The following is a 26,300-nucleotide window of genomic DNA, read 5'->3' as shown; positions in this document are numbered from 1 at the left end:
CAAAAAAAGTTACCTATGTGATATGTATAGAGGGTCGCAGCCTCCCTAAATACACACAGAACGATAGTCCCACAATTTTCCATTCCTTTCAATTTTACATTATTTCTTATGAAGTATCTAAAGGGTTAACAAACATCCTTTAACTGGTTTGGTATACTTTAGTGGGGTGCTATTTTTAAAATGATATCCCTTCAGGAGAATTTCCAATATAAAGGCCCCTCAAAGTCACTTCAAAACTGAACGGGTCCCTAAAAGAATAAGTTTTGTAAATTGCCCTAAAATAATGAAAACTTTGTGCTAAAATGTTAACCTTTGTGATAAAGTAAAGCATTATGCTGACATAGTTAACATAAGGTAAATGTTGCTAATTTTTTTTTTTTGTACAGTATAGCTCCTTGGTTTACGAGTATAACCAAAGTTTGAATATTTCAAATTTTTTTTGTCAAATTTCTATGGATAAAAGCAAAACATATTGATTTAAATTTATTACAAACATAAAACGGACGCAACAACTACAGATATATATATATATATATATACATATATATATATATATATATATATATATATGAGGAACCGATGGCATTAGCTTCACACCACCGCACACGTGATATGCCCTGTTACAGCACAGGGAGCGATATATAAAAGGAATCGGTGGTGTTGCTTCACACCACAGCACACGAGATGTGCCCTGTTATAGCACAGCTAACCTGACTGAGCAACCGGTTCCCACTGCGGAGCAACCGCCTTGCTGAACCCGGTTGCCGCCAGGTGCACTACCAGCCCTAAGCTGTGTCTACCTAGGCGGCCCACTAACCGCACCAGCCTACTGCTGGCACTGCACCGATCTATCTGCCATGCCCCTAGGTACCGACAGCTTACTGCTTGTCACCCACCCAGACAGATGCAGCAGAACCTCTGCGCCTAAGCCCTGACACTAGCGTTAACTGGGCACAGTACACCAGGCACATAAACACCCACACTAGTCTGCCACAGGCACTGCAGACTATAGAACGGTTTGGTGCAATGGCCTCTGCCACGTCACTGCTGACGTCACTGATGGCAAATCAGTGGCCGCCACATCACCAGTGATGTCCATGACCGCCAATCAGCGGCCGCCACGTCATTGATGACGTCACACGCAAGCGCAGTAGCAGGAATGACGCACCTAGTGCCTGTAGAGGCTGCGAAAATCCGTGCATGCGCGGTAAGTCGAACTGGGCACTTAGGCTCAGAATGATGTACGACCCTAGCTACCTGACACCTCTCAGCGAGACGCCTCAAGCGACGGACAGGTGGCGCTGCGGAGATGGCCGACCCCAATGCAGGAGACAAAGATGGGGCCGTATTGACTTGAGGCCCAGGGGAACCCTGAACCGTAACAAAACCATTCTCAGTTGACTGGGATATGTTGAAAAATTCCATTGTTACTACCACAAAAAAAGTGACAATTCAGATTTGAAGAATTTTGCTTGGTCATTAAGGGGTTAAAGTGGCTTCTTCCCAGTGTGAGTTCTCTGAGGTCTAACAAGCTATGATTTCCTAATAAACCCTTTCCCACATTTTAAACATGAAAATGGCTTCTCTGCTGTGTGAAGTATCTCATGATTAACAATATCAAATTTCTTAACAAACAATTTCCCACATTCTGAGCAAGAAAATGGCTTCTCTCCTGTGTGAATTTTCTCATGTACAGTAAATGAGTGTTCGTATTAAAACATTTCCCACACTCAGAACATAAAAATGGTTTCTCCCCTGTGTGATTTCTCTGATGTCTAACAAGAAATGATTTCGCCGTAAAACATTTCCCATATTACATAGTTTGAAAAAAGACCTAGGTCCATCTAGTTCAACCTTCCTCCACCAGTTCTACATTTTGTCCCTGTCATTTATAACCAACAATGTTATTTGTACTGAGGAAATAATCCAGCCCTTTTTTAAAAGCCGTTATAGTATCTACTATTACTAACTCTTGTGGTAGGGCAATCCAGAGTCTGACAGCTCTAACTGTAAAGAACCCTTTCCTATTTAGCTGCCGGAATAACTTTTCTTCTACTCGCAGTGTATGCCGCCTGGTCCTTAGTCTTGTCTTTCTAAGGAATAAGTTATGTTTCAGTCCTTTATATTGACCACGCATGTATTTACACATATAAATGAGATCTCCTGTGAGACGTTTTTTTCTAAGCTACACAATTCTAACTTTTTCAACCTCTCATCATATGGGAGGCCTTCCATTCCTTGTAGTAGTCTAGTTGCCCACCTTTGAACTGACTAACTTCTGAATGTCCTTTTTATTTTTTTTTTATTTCATTCTGAGCATGAAAATGGCATATTTTCTGTGTGAATAAGCTCATGTGTAACTAGCATTGTTTTATATGTAAAACATTTTCCACATAGTGAACATGAAAATGGTTTCTCTCCAGTGTGAATTCTCTCATGTGAAAGAAGATTAGATTTGTTAATAAAACATTTCCCACATTCTGAACATGAAAATGGTTTCTCTCCTGTGTGAATTCTCTCATGTAAAACAAGATCAGATTTTGTAGTAAAACATTTCCCACATTCTGAACATGAAAATGGTTTCTCTCCTGTGTGAATTCGCTCATGTCTAATAAGATTACATTTCATAGTAAATGGTTTCCCACATTCTGAACATGAAAATGGCTTCTCTCCAGTGTGAAGTCTCTCATGTGAAAGAAGATTAGATTTGTTAATAAAACATTTCCCACAATCTGAACATGAAAATGGTTTCTCTCCTGTGTGAATTCTCTCATGTAAAACAAGATAAGATTTTTTAGTAAAACATTTCCCACATTCTGAACATGAAAATGGTTTCTCTCCAGTGTGCAATCTCTCATGTAAAACAAGATAAGATTTTGTAGTAAAACATTTCCCACATTCTGAACATGAAAATGGCTTCTCTCCAGTGTGAAGTCTCTCATGTGAAAGAAGATTAGATTTGTTAATAAAACATTTCCCACATTCTGAACATGAAAATGGTTTCTCTCCTGTGTGAATTCTCTCATGTAAAACAAGATAAGATTTTGTAGTAAAACATTTCCCACATTCTGAACATGAAAATGGCTTCTCTCCAGTGTGAAGTCTCTCATGTGAAAGAAGATTAGATTTGTGAATAAAACATTTCCCACATTCTGAACATGAAAATGGTTTCTCTCCTGTGTGAATTCTCTCATGTCTAATAAGATCCCATTTCATAGTAAAACGTTTCCCACATTCTGAGCATGAAAATGTCTTCTCTCCTGTGTGAATTCTCTCATGTAAAACAAGATAAGATTTTTTAATAAAACATTTCCCACATTCTGAACATGAAAATGGTTTCTCTCCAGTGTGAATTCTCTCATGTAAAACAAGATAAGATTTTGTAGTAAAACATTTCCCACATTCTGAACATGAAAATGGTTTCTCTCCTGTGTGAATTCTCTCATGTATAATAAGATCACATTTCATGGTAAAACGTTTCCCACATTCTGAGCATGAAAATGTCTTCTCTCCTGTGTGAATTCTCTCATGTAAAACAAGATAAGATTTTGTAGTAAAACATTTCCCACATTCTGAACATGAAAATGGTTTCTCTCCTGTGTGAATTCGCTCATGTCTAATAAGATGACATTTCATAGTAAATGGTTTCCCACATTTTGAACATGAAAATGGTTTCTCTCCTGTGTGAATTCTCTCATGTCTAATAAGATCACATTTCATAGTAAAACGTTTCCCACATTCTGAGCATGAAAATGTCTTCTCTCCTGTGTGAAATTTCTCATGTAAAACAAGATAAGATTTTGTAGTAAAACATTTCCCGCATTCTGAACATGAAAATGTCTTCTCTCCTGTGTGAATTCTCTCATGTAAAACAAGATTAGATTTTCTAGTAAAACCTTTCTCACATTCTGAACATGAAAATGGTTTCTCTCCAGTGTGGGATCTCTCATGTCTAACAAGTAGTGATTTATAAGCAAAACATTTCCCACATTCTAAACATGAAAATGTATTCTTTTCAGTATGGGATCTCTCCTCTACAACAAAATTTGATTTCTGAGCAAAGCATTTCCTATATTCTGAGCAAGAAAATGTTTTTTTCTTAGTGGGCGTGCTTTGATTTTCCACACTTCTTCTGTGACTTTTATTGTGTTTAACAGTCTGTGATGAGTGTACATCTGTGATGTTGCCATGATCTTCATATGTATCTTGTGTGATGCTACAATCTTCTGCTTTAAAATCTGGAGCTATCGGTTGTCCTTCAGAGCTGCTGGTACAGTCATCTGCCAAGAAGAAAACTGATTTATTTTTTAACAAAATAAACTTAAAAATTATATTAATCTAAATATGAAGATTCAAAATGTAAGAAAAAGTAAAAGTAAAAATCTCCATACAAATTGTAAGGTATGTAGCAATGTTCTATGAATAACTGTTTTATATGATGTGATGATAGCACAAAAAATCAATTTTACCAATGTTCATTCACGATCATTACCCAGTACAAACATCATAGAATAAAACATTTGTGACTGATCGCATATTTTATGCTAGCAAAAAAATTATCATTGAGGCAGCGCATTTGATCTTTAAATAGAAAATGTTCTGCAATAATAAAAATGCATGAGAGAATGAAAACAAACCATCATTGCTATATCAAAATGAAAGCTAACAAGTAGAGATGAGCGAACCTCTAGAGGCTCGAGTTCGAGTTGGTTCGTCGAACGGAGGCCGCGTTCGAGTTCGGTTCGGAGAACCGTTCGACGAACCTCTCAAACCCCATTGAAAACAATGGGAGGCAATCACAAACACATAAAAACACATTATAAATGTACACATACAGTTAATAAACATTGCAATAACACTTACCTCTCCCCGCGATCCGTCCTGCACGCTGTCTCCCGCAGCTTTTCCATCGGGAATTGCTGCATCCTCCCGGTAACGAGCAGTGATGACAGGACCTATCGTGACAACAAAATAGCCATGTGACCAGTCACGTGTCTATTATCTCATTGGCTACAGACTGGTCACATGGCTTTGACGTCATGCTAGGTCCTGTCATTGCATCCCTCCGGTACACGGTGCACGTTTGTGTATCGCCGTGTACCGGCGACATGCTCTGGCACACGGTCGACTCCCCGTTCTGCTTCCCCATTCTGTTAGTGACCGGCTGACACAGCCGGTCAATAACGGAGATCACCGTTGCCATAACAACGCGCCTGTTAGCAGTGACGTCACCGCTAACAGCGGCACCGGGAATCAACGTGATCGGAGCACTGTTGCTATGGTAACCCGTCTGTCAGCGGTAACGTTACCGCTAACAGCCAGCAGCACTGATCACTCACGGAGTGAAGACTGCACGGGGAGCAGCAGCGTCTTTCTCCCATGCTGTGCTGCTGATGGAGCAAAGCTGCATGGGCTGAAGGAGAAAGAAGACAGAAGACCATGGATAGTGGAGGGATAAGAGGGATTAATAAACATGGAGTCTCTAAGTGTGTCTGTGTATTTATTTCTATTAAAGTATTTTTTCTCTGTGTGGTGTCTTTTTTTAACCCTTTATTAGAGATTCTTAATGGCTGGGTCAAACTTGCCTGACATTAAGAATCTCTGACTTAATACTAGCTAGTAAAACAAAGCTAGTATTAACTCATGATTACCCAGCAAGCCACCCGGCTCCAGGGCTGTTGGAAGAGTTGGATACAGCGCCAGATGATGGCGCTTCTATGAAACCGCCATTTTCTGGGGTGACTGCGGATTGCAATTCGCAGCAGAGGTGCCCAGAAACCTCGGACTAACCTGTGTTGCGGATTCCAATCCCCAGCTGCCTAGTTGTACCTGGCTGGACACAAAAATGGGGCGAAGCCCACGTCATTTGTTTTTTAATTATTTCATGAAATAAGTTAAATAATTAAAAAAAACGGGCTTCCCTATATTTTTGGTTCCCAGCCGGGTACAAATAGGCAGCTGGGGGTTGGGGGCAGCCCGTAGGTGCCTGCTGTACCCAGCTAGCATACAAAAATATGGCGAAGCCCACGTCATTTTTTTGGTGGGCAAAAAACTCCTCCATACAGTCCTGGATCGAATATACTGAGCCTGCAGCTGCTGTCTGCTCTCCTGCATACACTAGTGAATGGAGCATGCTGAGCCTTGTCGTTCTGCAGCTGCTGTCTGCTCTCCTCCATACAGACAGACAGCAGCTGCAGAACTACAAGGCTCAGCATACTCCATCCAGGACTGTATGCAGGAGTTTTTTGCCCCCCAAAAACATTATGTGGGCTTCGCCATATTTTTGTATGCTAGCCAGGTACAGCAGGCAGCTACGGGCTTCCCCCAACCCCCAGCTGCCTATTTGTACCCAGCTGGGAACCAAAAATATAGGGAAGCCCTTTTTTTATTATTCATGAATTTCATGAAATAATTAAAAAACAAATGACGTGGACTTTGCCATATTTTTGTGTCCAGCCAGGTACAACTAGGCAGCTGGGGATTGGAATCCGCAGCAAAGGTTGGCCTGAGCTTTCTGGGCCCCTCTTCTGCGAATTGCAGTGCGCAGCTGCCCCAGAAAATGGCGCTTTCATAGAAGCGACATCCTCTGGCGCTGTATCCAACTCTTCCAGCTGCCCTGGTGACGGGTGGTTCGCTGGGTAATAATGAGGTTAGGGCTAGCTGTATATTATCAACTGAAATCATTATTAACCAGCGAGCCACCGGCATCAGGGCAGCTGGAAGAGTTGGATACAGCGCCAGATGATGGCGCTTCTATGAGAGCGCCATTTTCTGGGGCGGCTGCGGACTGCAATTCGCAGCAGAGGGGCCCAGAAAGCTCGGGCTAACCTGTGCTGTGGATCCAATCCCCAGCTGCCTAGTTGTACCCGGCTGGACACAAAAATGGGCCGAAGCCTACGTCGGTTTTTTTTTTTAATTATTTCATGAAATTCATGAAATATTTAAAAAAAGGGCTTCCCTATATTTTTAGTTCCCAGCCAGGTACAAATAGGCAACTGGGGGTTGGGGGCAGCCCGTACCTGCCTGCTGTACCTGGCTAGCATACAAAAATATGGCGAAGCTCACGTCATTTTTTTTGTAGTTTTTTGGCAAAAAAAATAAAAAATGCTTCCCTGGATTTTCCATTACCAGTGAAGGTAACACCAAGCAGTGGGGGTTAGCAGCCAGTAGCTGCTTGGATTACCCTTAGCTAGCAATGCAAAAAATGCAGTGGGAGCCCATATATATTTTTTTTAATTCTTTATTTAAATAACTAAAACCAAAAAGGGCTTCCCTGTATTTTGATTGCCTGACATGACAGTGCTGTAAAAATAAATCTTTAAAAAAAATGACGTACCACTCCGCGGTATTTTTGATTCTCAGCGCAGATAAAGCAGACAGCTATGGGTTGCCACCCCCATCTGCCTGGCGTTACCTTGGCTGGCAATCAAAATACAGGGAAGCCCATTCATTTTTTTTATTTAAAAAAATAGGTAAAAAAAAATGACGTTGGGTCCCCCCATTTTTTATAGCCAGCTAGGGTAAAGCAGAAGGCTGTAGCCTGAAAACCACAGTCGGCAGCTTTACCGTGGTTGGGGATCTAATGTGGAGGTCACCCCAGGCTCTTTTTTTATAATTATTATATAAATATTAATAATTACAAAAATAAAGTAGGGTCTCCCCCAAATTGGATCACCAGCCAAGGTAAAGCGGACATCTGTGGTCTGGTATTCTCAGGGTGGGAAGGTCCATAGTTATTGGCCCTTCACAGCCTAAAAATAGCAGGCCGCAGGCGCCCCAGAAGTGGCGCATCCACTAGATGCGCCAATCCTGGTGCTTCACCACAGCTCATCCCGTGCCCTGGTGCAGTGGCAAACGGGGTAATAAATGGGGTTGATACTAGCTGTAAGGTCACCTGACATCAAGCCCAGCAGTTGGTGATGTCATGGCGTCTATCAGATACCCGACAACACAAACTGTCAGTACTAACAAAAAAATAGACAAAAAAAATTTTATTTGAAAAAACACTCCCCAAAACATTCCCTCTTTCACCAATTTATTGTAAGGAAAAAAAATAAGGGGGTCCCACAATGACTCTGGACCGTCTAGAATATGGGGGGACACGCTCAGGGAACGTATCCCCCATTTTTTAGGAGTGCAGACCCTCCATGTGAGGAGTGTGCGTGCAATGAATCTGCACCCACTCTCCCCGGGTCCATGTCGTAACTGTTGCTATCAAAGCTGAAATGCCCTGCTCATGAGGTAAGGGCAAGCCTAATCAGGAGAACTATTCTACATTTCCAAATATTGGTATTTGCTGATAATATTGCTATTCCACTTACTTTATATTGGGGATAGGATCTTGGAGATGGAATACCCCTTTAAGTCCAGTTATCCAGCTGAATGAATACTAAACAACAGAGCTCGCTATTTAGACATGTTTTCTTGTGGCGTATAACGGAGTCTCATGTTTGGTAGTCGTTCAGCAGGGCAACTATAAAATCAAATACCTCCATTTGGAAATGTAGTATAGCTCTCTTGATCAACTATGTTCCTTACCTCATGAGCAAGGCATTGCAGTAGCTTACAGATGCATGGTTACCACCACTCACTGTGTCTGAACACAGGAAGCTGAGCTGACAGCCGCTCTGTGCATGCGGCAGCGTCTATTGTGAAGGAGGGGGCCGCGGGGGATCAACGCTACAGAGGTACCGTGGGACACCGGGGAACACCGGTGGAGTTATAGGGGGTGAACTGGCAGGGCCTGGGGAGGAGTTTTCTGTCGCATTTGTCATGGCACATGCGACAGAAATCAGAGGAGTAGGGTGAATGCAGCCGGAGTGCTGCTGTGCGCACGTCCATCTTGGATTTCCGGGGGGGGGGCACTTTGGCGACACCGGGGGACCGGAGTGGACTGGGGAGGAGATTTATCTCCAATCTGACATGTTTGTTCATGCCAGATGGGAGATAAATAATTTTTTACCGGCGCTGTCATTTACTGTAACGTGATCATTGGTATACGGTGTATACCGGTGATCACATGAGCGGGGATCGGAAAAACCGGCCTGAATCATGATCTCCAGGGTCTCAGCTACCCCTGAAACCCCTCAGATTTTCTGACGCTGGGGGGCGCTATTCATTTATTTCTGCCTGCTATTTATAAACGGCAGATTAGAATAAGGCTACATTCACACGACCGATTTGTTTTTGCGGTCCGCAAAAAACGGTCCGTTTTTTTCACGGGTGCATCCGTGTGGCATCCGTTTCCGTTCCGTATATGGTCCGTATGTCATCCGATTGTCATCCGTGTGCCTTCCATTTTTTTTGCATACTGCAAAAAAACTGAAGGAGGGAAAATACATAAATTTACCCAGCATCCATAGCTTCAACCTACATGAGGCGGTCACATGTTCACTGCAGTGCCATTTTCTACTGTCTTTCACAGCGTAGAGCGCTCTGGTGATTTTCTTGTGCTTGTACTCTTCCTATCAGTCTTTTCTGTCATTATAATGGCAGAAAGACACATAATGTCTCACTCTCCTGCATTTTGTAATTTTGCACCCTTTGGTTCCTTTTATGTGGCCTTGTATTTATCAAAAAAAAAAAAAATTTAAAGAAAAAATGACGTGGGGTTCCCCCTATTTTTGATAGCCAGCTAGGGTAAAGCAGACGGCTGCAGCCTGCAGACCACAGCTGGCAGCTTCACCTTGGCTGGTAATCCAAAACTGAGGGCACCCCACGCTGTTATTTTAAATTAAATAAATAATTGAAAAAAAAACACATGGGGTCCCCCCAAAATTGGATCACCAGCCAAGGTAAAGCAGACAGCTGGGGTCTGATATTCTCAGACTAGGGAGGTCTATGGTTATAGGACTCTCCCCAGCCTAAAAATAGCAGGCCGCAGCCACCCCAGAAGTGGCGCATCTGGTGCAGTGGCAAACGGGGTAATATATGGGGTTAATACCAGATGTGTAATGTCACCTGGCATCAAGCCCTGGGGTTCATGAGGTCAGGCGTCTATCAGATACCCGACATCACCAACCAAGTCAGTTATAAAAAAAAATAGACGACAAACACATTTTTATTTGAAAAAACACTCCCCAAAACATTCCCTCTTTCACCAATTTATTAGAAAGAAAAACAAATCCAGGTCTGCTGTAATCCAATAAGGCGTTCCCATGACGATCCATACCATAGTCACTGTCCCAGTCAATGAAGAACAGAATGTTCCCCATTGGCTGGGAGAGCAATGAAGTGACCTGAGCTAACATCAATAGGTCAGCCCAGGTCACTGCAGGGCATGACAAGTGCTGCTGTCAGCAAGGTACATTACCTGCGGTGACGATCTCCTGCACTGCTGACAGCAGAGCTGTCACTGACGTCAATGACCGCCGACTTCACAGCCAAGTATCGCGGGAGCCTGTGACGTCACCACTAGTCACAGTCTCGGCTCCGCAGCTAGAGGAAACATGAAGCGGCGGCCATGGAGAACAGTGACAGCGCTGAGGTCGGGAGGGCAGGACTTCATCACCGCAGGTAAGCCGAGCGGGATAATGTATGCGGAGTGCGAGGTGGGTGGAGCCAAGTGGGAAATGTGTGCGGAGTGCGAGGTGGGTGGAGCTAAGCGGGGTAATGTGTGCGGAGTACGAGGTGGGTGGAGCCAAGCGGGGCCATGTGTGCGGAGTGCGAGGTGGGTGGCGCTAAGCGAGGTAATTTGTGTGGAGTGCGAGGTGGGTGGAGCTAAGCGAGGTAATGTGTGCGGAGTGCGAGGTGGGTGGAGCCAAGCAGGGTAATGTGTGCGGAGTACGAGGTGGGTGGAGCTAAGCGTGGTAATGTGTGCGGAGTGCGAGGTGGGTGGAGCTAAGCGGGGTAATGTGTGCGGGTGCGAGGTGGGTGGAGCTGAGCAGGGCCATATGTGCGGGTGCGAGGTGGGTGGAGCTGAGCGGGGCCATGTGTGCGGGTGCAAGGTGGGTGGAGCTGAGCGGAGCAAAGTGTGCGGGTGCGAGGTGGGTGGAGCCTAGCGGGGTAATGTGTGCAGGTGCGAGGTGGGTGGAGCTGAGCGGGGCCATGTGTGCGGGTGCGAGGTGGGTGGAGCCTAGCGGAGTAATGTGTGTGGGAGCGAGGTGGGTAGAGCTGAGCGGGGCCATGTGTGCGGGTGTGAGGTGGGTGGAGCCTAGCGGGGTAATGTGTGCGGGTGCGAGGTGGGTGGAGCTGAGCGGGGCCATGTGTGCAGGTGCGAGGTGGGTGGAGCTGAGCGGGGCCATGTGTGCGGGTGCGAGGTGGGTGGAGCTGAGGGGGCCATGTGTGCGGGTGCGAGGTGGGTGGAGGCTAGCGGGGTAATGTGTGCAGGTGCGAGGTGGGTGGAGCTGAGCGGGGCCATGTGTGCAGGTGCGAGGTGGGTGGAGCCTAGCGGGGCCATGTGTGCAGGTGCGAGGTGGGTGGAGCTGAGCGGGGCCATGAGTGCGGGTGCGAGGTGGGTGGAGCTGAGCGGGACAATGTGTGCGGGTGCGAGGTGGGTGGAGCAGAGCGGGGCCCTGTGTGCGGGTGTGAAGTGGGTGGAGCTGAGCGGGGCCATGTGTTCTGGTGCGAGGTGGGTGGAGCCGAGTGGGGCCATGTGGCGCTGAGGACTTCAGTGCCGGGGACTGCATGGCTGGGGACAGGTCAGTGTGAGTGTGTGTGTTGATGGCGAGTGCAGGAGGGGGCAGAGCCGAGCGGGGAAGTGTCGGCTCCCTGCTCACGTAACCAGGGTAAATATCGGGTTGCTAAGCAAAGCTCTTTGCTTGGATACCCGATATTTACATTGGTTACCAGCTTACCGCAGGCTGCCAGCGATGGCTCCCTGCACACTGTAGCTGTAAATGCCACACTTTTGCAGAGCAAACCGCTCTCGAGCCTAACTCGAACTGTCGAGCTTTTAGCAAAAAGCTCGAGTTCGATCTTGAACACCCCCCAAAATCACTCGAACATGAAATTGGCGAACCTCGAACATCGCTTATCTCTACTAACAAGCCCGGATCAAGTTCCTATATCATCAATGTTATGCCCTTACCAGCGTCCCCGCACTGTCCTGTCACCCTCCTTTGTCAGGGATGCCGACGCTCTCACCTTCCTGGTCGCTCAGCAGTGGATGCTACATCCCCAGTCCCTGCCACCGTGACCTGAGCTCTGCGCATGCCATACAGGCCTCCTGTGAGTGCTCTTAGGGCGCCTTAAGGGAGGTGACTGGGCAGTGAGGTTTATACGTTGCTAGTTCTCAGTACCTGACATTTCTACTTCTGCATCGTACCATGTCGGCAAAGTCTGCTATATAGGGCGCTACTGCATCGTACCCCATCAGCCATGTCTGCTATATCAGACGCTGCATCGTATCTTATCGGCCATGCCTGCCGCATCAGCCATCTGGCTGCTCGTACCATATCAGTGACTATCCGTGTCTACACCAATGATGCCAGCTACCACAATACCATTCTTCCCGAGTGGGACCTGGTTACCAACTGCAGTGCAACACCCTCAGCTTTAGAGGGTCTGGTGAAAACATGGTGAGAAACCATAGTCAAGCCCCTCTAGGTTTCCTGTGTGCTGTGGCACAGTGGGTTCACTCCACGTTCCCACCAGCGAGCATTAAAATAAATCAGTTATATTCTTCCTATGTCGCTCGCTTTCAATCTTTAGGAAAAGTAGAAGGTTGTAGCAGTCATCTCTCTCTGAGCAGTGACTGTTACAGCTCCCTACACTGCTTCAATGACTGTTACAGCTCCCTGCACTGCCTCAATGACTGTTACAGCTAACTGCACCGCCGCTATGACAAGAAGTGAGTAGCTACAGGGAAAATATAACTTAATTTTCTCCCTTTAGCAGCTCGTCCAGTAAAAGAGACTAGCGTAAGTTAAATGTTATCTTCAGATTACCACTATATCTGCAGGAATAGAGTTTTTGTACCTGACAGTGCTGGACACGCTCACATTGTACTCATGTGCCGCCTCGTGCCAGCAGCCAGCGCTGCTCGAGTCCGGACCTTCAGGAGTGGTGCCTCGAGGGTCTCCGGACCTGGGGGTCTCGCGAACACGCTGAATGAAAAGGGGGTGAGGACGTACAGTTAGGTCCAGAAATATTTGGACAGTGACACAATTTTCGCGAGTTGGGCTCTGCATGCCACCACATTGGATTTGAAATGAAACCTCTACAACAGAATTCAAGTGCAGATTGTAACGTTTAATTTGAAGGTTTGAACAAAAATATCTGATAGAAATTGTAGGAATTGTCACATTTCTTTACAAACACTCCACATTTTAGGAGGTCAAAAGTAATTGGACAAATAAACCAAACCCAAACAAAATATTTTTATTTTCAATATTTTGTTGCGAATCCTTTGGAGGCAATCACTGCCTTAAGTCTGGAACCCATGGACATCACCAAACGCTGGGTTTCCTCCTTCTTAATGCTTTGCCAGGCCTTTACAGCCGCAGCCTTCAGGTCTTGCTCGTTTGTGGGTCTTTCCGTCTTAAGTCTGGATTTGAGCAAGTGAAATGCATGCTCAATTGGGTTAAGATCTGGTGATTGACTTGGCCATTGCAGAATGTTCCACTTTTTTGCACTCATGAACTCCTGGGTAGCTTTGGCTGTATGCTTGGGGTTATTCTCCATCTGTACTATGAAGCGCCGTCCGATCAACTTTGCGGCATTTGGCTGAATCTGGGTTGAAAGTATATCCCGGTACACTTCAGAATTCATCCGGCTACTCTTGTCTGCTGTTATGTCATCAATAAACACAAGTGACCCAGTGCCATTGAAAGCCATGCATGGCCATGCCTTCACGTTGCCTCCACCATGTTTTACAGAGGATGTGGTGTGCCTTGGATCATGTGCCGTTCCCTTTCTTCTGCAAACTTTTTTCTTCCCATCATTCTGGTACAGGTTGATCTTTGTCTCATCTGTCCATAGAATACTTTTCCAGAACTGAGCTGGCTTCATGAGGGGTTTTTCAGCAAATTTAACTCTGGCCTGTCTATTTTTGGAATTGATGAATGGTTTGCATCTAGATGTGAAACCTTTGTATTTACTTTCATGGAGTCTTCTCTTTACTGTTGACTTAGAGACAGATACACCTACTTCACTGAGAGTGTTCTGGACTTCAGTTGATGTTGTGAACGGGTTCTTCTTCACCAAAGAAAGTATGCGGCGATCATCCACCACTGTTGTCATCCGTGGACGCCCAGGCCTTTTTGAGTTCCCAAGCTCACCAGTCAATTCCTTTTTTCTCAGAATGTACCCGACTGTTGATTTTGCTACTCCAAGCATGTCTGCTATCTCTCTGATGGATTTTTTCTTTTTTTTCAGCCTCAGGATGTTCTGCTTCACCTCAATTGAGAGTTCCTTAGACCGCATGTTGTCTGGTCACAGCAACAGCTTCCAAATGCAAAACCACACACCTGTAATCAACCCCAGACCTTTTAACTACTTCATTGATTACAGGTTAATGAGGGAGACGCCTTCAGAGTTAATTGCAGCCCTTAGAGTCCCTTGTCCAATTACTTTTGGTCCCTTGAAAAAGAGGAGGCTATGCATTACAGAGCTATGATTCCTAAACCCTTTCTCCGATTTGGATGTGAAAACTCTCATATTGCAGCTGGGAGTGTGCACTTTCAGCCCATATTATATATATAATTGTATTTCTGAACATGTTTTTGTAAACAGCTAAAATAACAAAACTTGTGTCACTGTCCAAATATTTCTGGACCTAACTGTATATGTACGTATTGTATTTGTGACGCCACCCACGGTGTGTGGTAAGGTGGGACACCACCGCTGCTGTTGTGGGGCACCCGGGGGAGATGTTGTGCAGCAAGCTGTTAACCCCTCCGTGTGCAGTGGTGGCGGCCCCGGGACACGGTGGCTCCAATGCAGGGGGAAATCTTGACCGCAGGGGGTGTTGGTGTACTCACTGTTGGAAACAAAGACACAAGTCTCTGGTAAACCAAGGTGATGGTGGCCGGTGCCACGGCCGGCTGTATTCAGGGTCCCCCACCTGGCTGGTGGTCTCTATCCTTTTCCTGCACTGTTTACTTAGAAAAGACTTCCCAGTATAAAATGTAGGAGTCCGCTCCCAGCTGGATGTGACCTAAGGAGCCATGCCCGCAGACGCTGGCCCGTGGGATCCATGGTCCCTGGCGGTTACCTCTTATCCCAAATCGGTGGGTTGTTGTCTTCTATGAGGGACTTTGGGTGGGACAGAACCTCTAGTCCTGGCCTCAATCGGTTAATTAACCAGCTCCAGTCGATTCTGGTTTCTGGCTTCAGGGTCGGAGTACCCCCCTTTGTGCTACGGTTTCCAGGTCGGTTCCCCGTGTTGGGACCGGCGGGCTACAACATTGTCCCGGTCCAGCTCGGTTCCACCGAGCCGTCTTCCCGTCTCCTGCAGACGGAGACCACCGTCTCCCTCCTAGCCAGTGGCACCAGGGCTCCAACCCTGGTACCGTTCAACTTGAACTCTCACTCCTGCTGGGAATACACCTAGCCTCAGCTCCTCTCAACTTGAACTTCAACACTTTACTGTCTACTTTCCCACCCTGGGCTGTCTAAACTCCTGTGTGGGTGTGCACCAACCATCTGGCCACGCCCACTGGTGTGTTTACCTGTCCCTAAGGGAGTGACTAGGGTTTAATGGTTGGCTGAATGTTTCCCAAGTGTGGGAAGATGTTATGCAGGGGCCTATTTGTGACTATCTGGATTCTCCAGGGCGTCACACTCCCCCTTGGTTGAATACAGACCGTCCGCAGGCTGTCCGACCACCACCGGTTTATTTTTACTGCAGAAAGATAAAAGGAAGTAAAACATTTTACAACAATAATACCATATTTACATTGCAAGAATATTTTGGTTTCTTTCCTTATGGGAGGCAGGTTACTTAAACGTTGCATAACATAACCGGGACGGGACCGGGTCCTTCTCGCCTTTACCACCCAAACAAACCTAACCCTGATGCCACCACTAAAACACAGGTTGGCACCCCTTGCCCAAGTCCAGGTTATATCCGGGTGTTGCCCAAACGGGCCGGGTAAAAAGTTCCTTACCCGGCAGTCCTTTTACAGGGATCCCACGTCCAGGGGACCCCTGCCCCGGATGATAATCACCGGTCCCACTAGTGACTGGGCATCGGCCTACTCGACCGCAGGCCCATCCTCCAATCAGCCTTTCTGGAGATTGCCGTAAAGGTGTAGAAGGTGGGTCCAGGATTATTTACAAGGCCCAATAGTTTATGGGTTGGCCTGCAAGTTCTCAGCCATTGTCTTTTGTTTTAACTTTCAAATGCAAACATCAAAGCACACTGTCCCAACGGGGGAAATTGAACTGTGGGTAGCTGGAACCGCTACCTAATACTCGTCTTCTTCATCAGGGTTGGAGAGGGGTGGACGTGGTGCTGGGCGCCGCTTCCGGCCCACCTCTTCACATCCAGAGCAAACCACCCTCTCTCCCCACAGTGCCGGGTGTAAACCACCAACTCCGCGGGCTCCAGGTCTCGGTCGGGATGGCCGATGGGCAGGTGCGGGTAGACATCCTCCGGGAGACAAATATTTCCACCTCCATGCCCGGCTCATAGATAAACACTCATCCCTTTTGGGGGTTAAAATGATGGACCTAGCCCTGATAAACCTGTCCCCGCACCCGTAAGGTTGCGTTGCGCAGGTTGTCCTTTTCGTTATAGGTCCGGGACAAGACTTCTGCCTTCCGCTTCTCCCTGGCGGCGATTTCCTTTCCCAGCTGCCGCCGCTGCCGCTCTCAGTACGGAGCTTGTATTGGCTGCTCCGAGTCAACTTGTGCGGGGGATGGGCCCAGCCAGAGTCCCTCCGTGCTGGCCACGACCGACACCTTCTGCAATGGGGGACCCCGCTGTGATGTGGCCTGCTCTGTCGCTTGGCAGCTACATCCCCGCCGTGCCTCAGCCGAGGCCGGGTACCTGGGAGTGGTCAGCGTGACCTGTGGGACTGGCTTCCGGTCTGCCTCCGCCGTGGCCGGGCTGACTGCCGGGGCCGTTGTCGTCTTGGGGGTGGCTTTTTTCGGGATTGGGATCGCTGTTGGGTCTTCGGCTGGACGGGCCACTTTGCGGGCGCTGGTTTGGCGTGGGGCCAGTACAGGTGCAGGGGCGGTGACTGGCTGGATGCGGGCGGCTTCTTCGGGCTGGTCCTCGCGGGCCGGTGGGACGATCACCGCTGCCGGTGCTGGTGGCAGCGGACCGAGCGGGGTGACCGGCAGGTGCGGGTGGCAAGGGAGGCAGCATGGTGGGCAGGGGCGGGCCGGGCCCCTCAGCCTGGTCGGCCAGTCCCTGAGGGACATAGGGGTGTGGGTCGCATGCCCGCTCCTAAAAGGCTGCCTCCACTTCACGAGCCCGCACGGCTGCGGCTAGCTCCGCCATCTCGGCCATCCATCGCTCCAAAAGAAAGTGCGCCTGCGCCTGGATCCGGCGACACATGCGTTCCGTCCGGGCTTCTATCCAGGCCGCTATCCCGGGCACGGGCTCCTGCACTCCAGGCTTGCCAGACGAGTCGGCCATGTTGTTCTGATGGTGTCCAGGAACAAGAAGGGTGGCAGGGTCCTGGAATCCTTGCCCCTTATCAGCTCGGTCACATGCTGCAGATTCTTCACCTGCTCCCCCCCCCCCCCTTGTTCTTTTACTGGCACTCCCTTTTCGGGCTGGTTAGTTTCGTTTTGCCACTTCCGGCCTTGCTTTGCGGCCGTGTTCCCAGGGGGCGGGGCTTCGTCTTTCACGCTCTTTTCGTGAGGAAGAAGACGCTGGGCTGAAGTTTTTCGTGCCAAAATGGCGACCAAAATGGTGACTTTTGAAAAATTTGCCACGGATCATCGCTGACTGTCCAGTACAAGGCGCACTTCCACAAGGTAAGTGGATGGGTAAGAATCCTGTTCGTGATGCCAAGTTTTCGGGGTGTGCCGCCCCGTACCAACAGCTGGTGCTGCTCGGGTCCGGACCTATAGGGGTTTTGGCTCGAGGGTCTCCGGACCCAGGGGTCTCGCGGACACGCCGAATGAAAAGGAGGTGAGGACGTATTGAGTTTGTGACACCACCCACGGTGTGTGGTGAGGTGGGACACCACCGCTGCTGTTGCAGGGCACCCGGGGGAGATGTTATGCAGCAAGCTGTTAACCCCTCCGTGGGCAGGGGTGGTGGCCCCGGGACCCGGTGGCTCCAATGCAGGGGGAAATGACGACCGCAGGGGGTGTTGGTGTACTCACTGTTGGAAACAAAGACACAAGTCTCTGGTAAACCAAGGTGATGGTGGCCGGTGCCACGGCCGGCTGTATTCAGGGTCCCCCACCTGGCTGGTGGTCTCTATCATTTTCCTGCACTGTTTACTTAGAAAAGACTTCCCAGTATAAAACGTAGGAGTCCGCTCCCGGCTGGATGTGGCCTAAGGAGCCATACCTGCAGACGCTGGCCCGTAGGATCCATGGGCCCTGGCGGTGACCTCTTCTCCTGAATCGGTGGGCTGTTGTCTTCTATGAAGGACTTTGGGTGGGACAGAACCTCTAGTCCTGGCCTCAATCAGTTAATTAACCAGCTCCAGTCGATTCTGGTTTCTGGCTTCAGGGTCCGAGTACCCCCCTATGTGCTACGGTTTCCGGGTCGGTTCCCCGTGTTGGTACCAGCGGGCTACAACATTGGCCCGGTCCAGCTCGGTTCCACCGAGCCATCTTCCCGTCTCCTGCTGACAGAGACCACCGTCTGCCTCCTAGCCAGTGGCACCAGGGCTCCAACCCTGGTACCGTTCAACTTGAACTCTCACTCCTGCTGGGACTACACCTAGCCCCAGCTCCTCTCAACTTGAACTTCAACACTTTACTGTCTACTTTCCCGCCCTGGGCTGTCTAAACCTTTGGATGGGTGTGCACCAACCGCCTGGCCACGCCCACTGGTGTGTCTATCTATCCCTAAGGGAGTGACTAGGGTTTAATGGTTGGCTGAATGTTTCTTAAGTGTGGGAAGATGTTATGCAGGGGCCTATTTGTGACTACCTGGATTCTCCAGGGCGTCACACTCATACCTATGTAAATGCTCAGGAGTCAGTGCTATTATGTGGTTTTTGTCTCACACACTCCCTGACAGCTACAGTGCTGGCCAAAAGTATTGTCACCACTGCAATTCTGTCAGATAATACTCAGTTTTTTCTTGAAAATGATTGCAATCACACATTCTTTGGTATTATTATCTTCATTTAATTTGTCTTCAATGAAAAAAAATAAAAATATTTGTCATAAATCCAAATTGAATATAATTCCACACCAAACATAAAAAAGGGGGTGGACAAAAGTATTGGCACTGTTTGAAAAATCATGTGATGCTTCTCTAATTTGTGTAATTAACAGCACCTGTAACTTACCTGTGGCACCTAACAGATGTTGGCAATAACTGACATGGATTAAAGTTGACACAGCCTCTGTCCTGTGTCCTTGTGTGTACCACATTGAGCATGGAAAAAAGAAAGAAGACCAAAGAACTGTCTGAGGACTTGAGAATCCAAATTGTGAGGAAGCATGAACAATCTCAAGGCTACAAGTCCATCTCCAAAGACCTGAAAGTTCCTGTGTCTACGGTGCGCAGTGTCATCAAGAAGTTTAAAGCCCATGGCACAGTGGCTAACTTCCCTAGAAGTGGAAGGAAAAGAAAAATTGACGAGAGATTTCAACGCAAGATTGTGCGGATGGTGGATAAAGAACCTCGACTAACATCCAAACAAGTTCAAGCTGTCCTGCAGTCCGGGGGTACAACAGTGTCAACCCGTACTATCCGTCGGCATCTGAATGAAAAGGGACTATATGGTAGGATACCCAGGAAGACCCCACTTCTTACCCCGAGACATAAAAAAGCCAGGCTGGAGTTTGCCAAAACCTACCTGAGAAAGCCTAAAATGTTTTGGAAGAATGTTCTCTGGTCAGATGAGACAAAAGTAGAGCTTTATGAGAAAAGCTATCAACATAGAGTTTACAGGAAAAAAAAGAGGCATTCAAAGAAAAGAACACGGTCCCTACAGTCAAACATGGCGGAGGTTCCCTGATGTTTTGGGGTTGCTTTGCTGCCTCTGGCACTGGACTGCTTGACCGTGTGCATGGCATTATGAAGTCTGAAGACTACCAACAAATTTTGCAGCATAATGTAGGGCCCAGTGTGAGAAAGCTGGGTCTCCCTCAGAGGTCATGGGTCTTCCAGCAGGACAATGACCCAAAACACGATTCAAAAAGCACTAGAAAATGGTTTGAGAGAAAGCACTGGAGACTACTAAAGTGGCCAGCAATGAGTCCAGACCTGACTCCCATAGAATACCTGTGGAGAGATCTCAAAATGGCAGTTTGGAGAAGGCACCCTTCAAATCTCAGGGACCTGGAGCAGTTTGCCAAAGAAGAATGGTCTAAAATTCCTGCAGAGCATTGTAAGAAACTCATTGATGGTTACCGGAAGCGGTTGTTCGCAGATATTTTGGCTAAAGGTTGTGCAACCAAGTATTAGGTTAAGGGTGCTAATACTTTTGTCTGGCCCATTTTTGGAGTTTTGTGTGAAATGATCAATTATTTGATTTTTGTTTCATTCTCTTTTGTGTTTTTTAATTGCAAGCAAAATAAATGAAGATAATAATACCAAAGAATTTGTGATTGCAATCATTTTCAAGAAGAAACTGAGTATTATCTGACAGAATTGCAGGGGTGCCAATACTTTTGGCCAGCACTGTATATGCACAGCGCAGAGTGCAGGAGCCATAAAGTTGTATACGAGATGTCATGGTATTGGGTCAAACTCCTGGCTGTGACTATGATGCAATATTTGTTTTTCAAGCTTTACCTAGTTCAGTATATCAAATAGGTAATATTAATAACATATTTCCTATTAATAATAGTAATATACAGTTAGGTCCAGAAATATTTGGACAGTGACACAATTTTCGCGAGTTGGGCTCTGCATGCCACCACATTGGATTTGAAATGAAACCTCTACAACAGAATTCAAGTGCAGATTGTAACGTTTAATTTGAAGGTTTGAACAAAAATATCTGATAGAAATTGTAGGAATTGTACATATTTCTTTATAAACACTCCACATTTTAGGAGGTCAAAAGTAATTGGACAAATAAACCAAACCCAAACAAAATATTTTTATTTTCAATATTTTGTTGCGAATCCTTTGGAGGCAATCACTGCCTTAAGTCTGGAACCCATGGACATCACCAAACGCTGGGTTTCCTCCTTCTTAATGCTTTGCCAGGCCTTTACAGTCGCAGCCTTCAGGTCTTGCTTGTTTGTGGGTCTTTTCGTCTTAAGTCTGGATTTGAGCAAGTGAAATGCATGCTCAATTGGGTTAAGATCTGGTGATTGACTTGGCCATTGCAGAATGTTCCACTTTTTTGCACTCATGAACTCCTGGGTAGCTTTGGCTGTATGCTTGGGGTCATTGTCCATCTGTACTATGAAGCGCCGTCCGATCAACTTTGCGGCATTTGGCTGAATCTGGGCTGAAAGTATATCCCGGTACACTTCAAAATTCATCCGGCTACTCTTGTCTGCTGTTATGTCATCAATAAACATAAGTGACCCAGTGCCATTGAAAGCCATGCATGCCCATGCCATCACGTTGCCTCCACCATGTTTTACAGAGGATGTGGTGTGCCTTGGATCATGTGCTGTTCCCTTTCTTCTGCAAACTTTTTTCTTCCCATCATTCTGGTACAGGTTGATCTTTGTCTCATCTGTCCATAGAATACTTTTCCAGAACTGAGCTGGCTTCATGAGGTGTTTTTCAGCAAATTTAATTCTGGCCTGTCTATTTATGGAATTGATGAATGGTTTGCATCCTCTAGATGTGAACCCTTTGTATTTACTTTCATGGAGTCTTCTCTTTACTGTTGACTTAGAGACAGATACACCTACTTCACTGAGAGTGTTCTGGACTTCAGTTGATGTTGTGAACGGGTTCTTCTTCACCAAAGAAAGTATGCGGCGATCATCCACCACTGTTGTCATCCGTGGACGCCCAGGCCTTTTTGAGTTCCCAAGCTCACCAGTCAATTCCTTTTTTCTCAGAATGTACCCGACTGTTGATTTTGCTACTCCAAGCATGTCTGCTATCTCTCTGATGGATTTTTTCTTTTTTTTCAGCCTCAGGATGTTCTGCTTCACCTCAATTGAGAGTTCCTTAGACCGCATGTTGTCTGGTCACAGCAACAGCTTCCAAATGCAAAACCACACACCTGTAATCAACCCCAGACCTTTTAACTACTTCATTGATTACAGGTTAACGAGGGAGATGCCTTCAGAGTTAATTGCAGCCCTTAGAGTCCCTTGTCCAATTACTTTTGGTCCCTTGAAAAAGAGGAGGCTATGCATTACAGAGCTATGATTCCTAAACCCTTTCTCCGATTTGGATGTGAAAACCCTCATATTGCAGCTGGGAGTGTGCACTTTCAGCCCATATTATATATATAATTGTATTTCTGAACATGTTTTTGTAAACAGCTAAAATAACAAAACTTGTGTCACTGTCCAAATATTTCTGGCCCTGACTGTATTAATAACAAGAACCAAGTGACCCATATTAAAGCCACAAGTAGCAGGGGTGCTAACAATTAGATATGCCTATGGCTAACAGTATGCCCAAAAGGTTGAATAATCAATACACCCACGGATTATTAAATTATATATTACACCTGCACCCTATTTAGGACATTTGGAGCACACCCTACTACTGCATATTAAGATTGATCAGCTCTCACCCTCCCAGGGGGCAGGCTTAAGGTCCGATATAATCCTTTTAGCGGATCAGGGTTATATTTAATGAGCAACTGGTGGCAGTTCTACCGAGCTGGCGAGGCTCTGTTTTACTGGGGCTAGTGGAAAGGGTCTCCCAGCCTGTCAGGATTGTGAGCAAGCATGGTGCCAAACCGGAGATTGCATAGCTCACTCTCTCTCCCTCCCAGTGCCTCCCTGTGCCGGTGTGGATAGGGGGTGTCTGTGGAAAACTTTGCCAAGCTAACCTACGTATCCCCAGGGGGTGCGGAATGTCGCATGTTGGCAGAAGTGATGAGACGGTATCGCGTGACCCAGACATATTAGAGATGTCAGTGCGGGGAGGGAGGTGTGGTTCATCACATGTTGGCGACAGCAGTGGTATGTCTGTGTCACACCCCCACCACCCTCCCCAGCTGTTCCTCACAATGTCATATTGTTGTAATCACATTGACCTGAATAATTCCTAAATTTCTGTTTCTTCTTAATTCTGCCTCACAAAAAAGTGGCACAGAAAATTACCAAAATTTATTATGTGTCCCAGAATGGTACAAATAAATACTCCAACTCATCCTGCAAAAACAAGCCCTCACATGACTCTGTCTGCAAAAAATGTAAAAATCTACAGCCTTCAAAATTATTTTGTAAAAAAAAGCATTTTTTCGTGATAGCAGCCAAACCTGAAAAAAAAAAACAATATAAACCTGATATCGCTGTAATTGTATTGACTGGAGGAATAAAGCCGCCTAATCACTTATACCGCTGGGTGAACGGCGTAAAAAAATAAATAAAGCCTCCAGAAGCACAAGCTGGGCACAATGTACGGGCACTACAATGTATGGGGCACTACAAGGACTTATTTGAAATTTTCAATTCTGCAACATTCACTGTGTTTGATAAACATGGTTGTTTTTCCAGAGACTAAATCGTCCCAGAGAGGTGTAATATCCAAAAATTATTCACTTGAGGGGGTTTCTTATGTTCTGACACTTAGGGGCTCTGCAAATGAAGTCCGCAAACTGTTGGGGATAAGAATTGAGTAACCAAAAATACTTGACTCAGCCATTTCATAGACTCAGGTATATACTGTGTTTTTTACCAAAAATAAGACACTGTCTTATATTTTTTTTGCCCCCCAAAAAAGCACTGGGGTTTATTTTTGGATGAGGTCTTATTCTTGGAGAAACATGGTTGGGGGTAAGTTTACCCCCCAAAAAAGCAGACCCCCCACTTCCCAGGAGACTCATACTCACCAGACCAGGACGTCTGCGTGGTTCCAAGGTCCTCCTGTGATCTCCAGTCAGTGCTGCACGCCGTCTACCCTGCTGCTAGCTGACAGGCTGACACACACACACACACACAGCAGATCACACACACACAGCAGATCACACACACAGCAGATCGCAGATATACACTGCAGATCACACACAGCAGATCGCAGGCACACACAGCAGATCACAGATACACACATCCGATCACTGATACACACATCCGATCGCAGGCACACACACACAGCAGATCGCAGATATACACAGCCGATCACAGATACACACAGCAGATCGCAGGCACACACAGCCGATCACAGATACACACATCCGATCGCAGGCACACACACGCAGCAGATCACAGATACACACAGCCGATCACAGATACACACAGCCGATCATAGATACACACAGCCGATCGCAGGCACACACACACAGCAGATCGCAGATACACACAGTCGATCACAGATACACACAGCCGATCACAGGCACACACAGCCGATCACAGATACACACAGCCAATCACAGATACACACAGCCAATCGCAGGCACACACACACACAGCAGATCGCAGATACACACAGCCTATCGCAGGCACACACAGCCATCACAGATACACACATCCGATCGCAGGCACACACAGCCGATCACAAATACACACAGCAGATCGCAGGCACACACAGCCGATCACAGATACACACAGCAGATCGCAGGCACATACAGAAGATCACAGATACATACATCCGATCACAGATACACACATCTGATCGCAGGCACACACACACAGCAGATCGCAGCTATACACAGCAGATCACACACAGCAGATCGCTGGCACTCACAGCCATCACAGATACACACATCCAATCGCAGGCACACACAGCCGATCACATATACACACATCTGATCGCAGGCACACACAGCCGATCACAGATACACGCAGCAGATCGCAAGCACACACAGCCGATCACAGATACACACATCCGATCACAGGCACACACAGCCGATCACAGATACACACAGCCGATCACAGATACACACATCCGATCACAGGCACACACAGCCGATCACAGATACACACAGCAGATCGCAGGCACACACAGCTGATCACAGATACACACAGCTGATCACAGATACACACATCCGATCACAGGCACACACAGCCGATCACAGATACACACAGCTGAACGCAGACACACACAGCCGATCGCAGACACACACACAGCCGATTGCAGACACACACAGCAGATCACACACACACACAGCCGATTGCAGACACACACACACACACATCACATCACATCCAGCACTTTACGGCAGCAGGGAATGAAGCAAGTCACGTGTCCTGCCGCAGGTCCTGTTCGTCGCGCTGTACCGCACTGCCTCTCAAGATTCTCCTGGCGAGAAGAGATCAGTGTCGCTGGATGAGGTGAGTGTGTATGCGATCCGATGTGTGTGTGATCCGATGTTTGTGTCTGTGTGTGATTTGATGTTTGCGTGTGATCCGATGTTTGTGTGTGCGATCTGATTATGTGTGCGATCTGACTGTGTGTGCGATCCGATGTTTGTTTGTGAGATCTGGTGTGTGTGTGTGTGTGTGTGAGATCTGATTGTGTGTGTGTCTGTGTGTGTGTGTGTGTGAGAGAGCTGATGAGTGCGGGTGTGCGATCACTGCAGGTCCTGCCGCTCAGTGTCGGGTGCGTGTAATTGCCGGGTGCCGCTGTCTATAATGAAGTGTCCTGCAGTATCTGTATCTTTTTTAGCTGCACGGACACTTCATTATTGATCCGGGACTAGGGCTTATTTTCGGGGAGGGCTTATTTTTAAGCCTTTCTCCGAAAATGCTGAAAATCCCTGCTAGGGCTTATTTTTGGGGAGGGCTTATTTTTGGAAAAACACGGTAGTTTAGTAGATGTAAACTAACACACATATTTATGCATGCTTTTGTTTTCTTACTAACACGTATATATGTATATTGCATATTTAGTGATTTTCCTTAACACAGTATATACCAGTATATGTAAATTGAAGATGGCTGCCACATCCTGTCTATACCCAAGATGATGAACAAAGGAGAAATTCCTAAAGCTTGGACTGACCAATCCAGAAGAGATTATGCTAATTTCTATACGTCTTGAAGACCTAGTCTGTGATGCTTGATTGGACCATACTTTTGTATACACCCTTACTATAAAGGCTTTGTCTAAGATTAAAGTTTCAGTCGGCTCGTCAGTCGTGAGAGAGAGAGTCATAATTGATTCAACTAATTGTTATTCT

The 26,300-nt window shown here is 46.8% G+C and overlaps 1 protein-coding gene across 1 annotated transcript in view; it reads right to left on the bottom strand.

The window, feature by feature from the left end:
- LOC142245471 (uncharacterized) overlaps positions 1 to 26,300 on the bottom strand; it is a 189,534-nt gene that overhangs the window by 101,827 nt on the left and 61,407 nt on the right. Inside the window, exon 3 of the mRNA XM_075318197.1 lies at positions 2,730 to 4,280. Coding sequence (XP_075174312.1) covers positions 2,730 to 4,280 — 1,551 coding nt within the window. The remainder of the gene's footprint in view (positions 1 to 2,729; positions 4,281 to 26,300) is intronic.

Source organism: Anomaloglossus baeobatrachus, chromosome 7 (genome assembly GCF_048569485.1).
Source record: "Anomaloglossus baeobatrachus isolate aAnoBae1 chromosome 7, aAnoBae1.hap1, whole genome shotgun sequence".
In the NCBI taxonomy this organism is placed as follows: domain Eukaryota; kingdom Metazoa; phylum Chordata; class Amphibia; order Anura; family Aromobatidae; genus Anomaloglossus; species Anomaloglossus baeobatrachus.
Note: the sequence above shows the minus strand (reverse complement) of the source record. Positions and strands in the feature narration are given on the sequence as shown.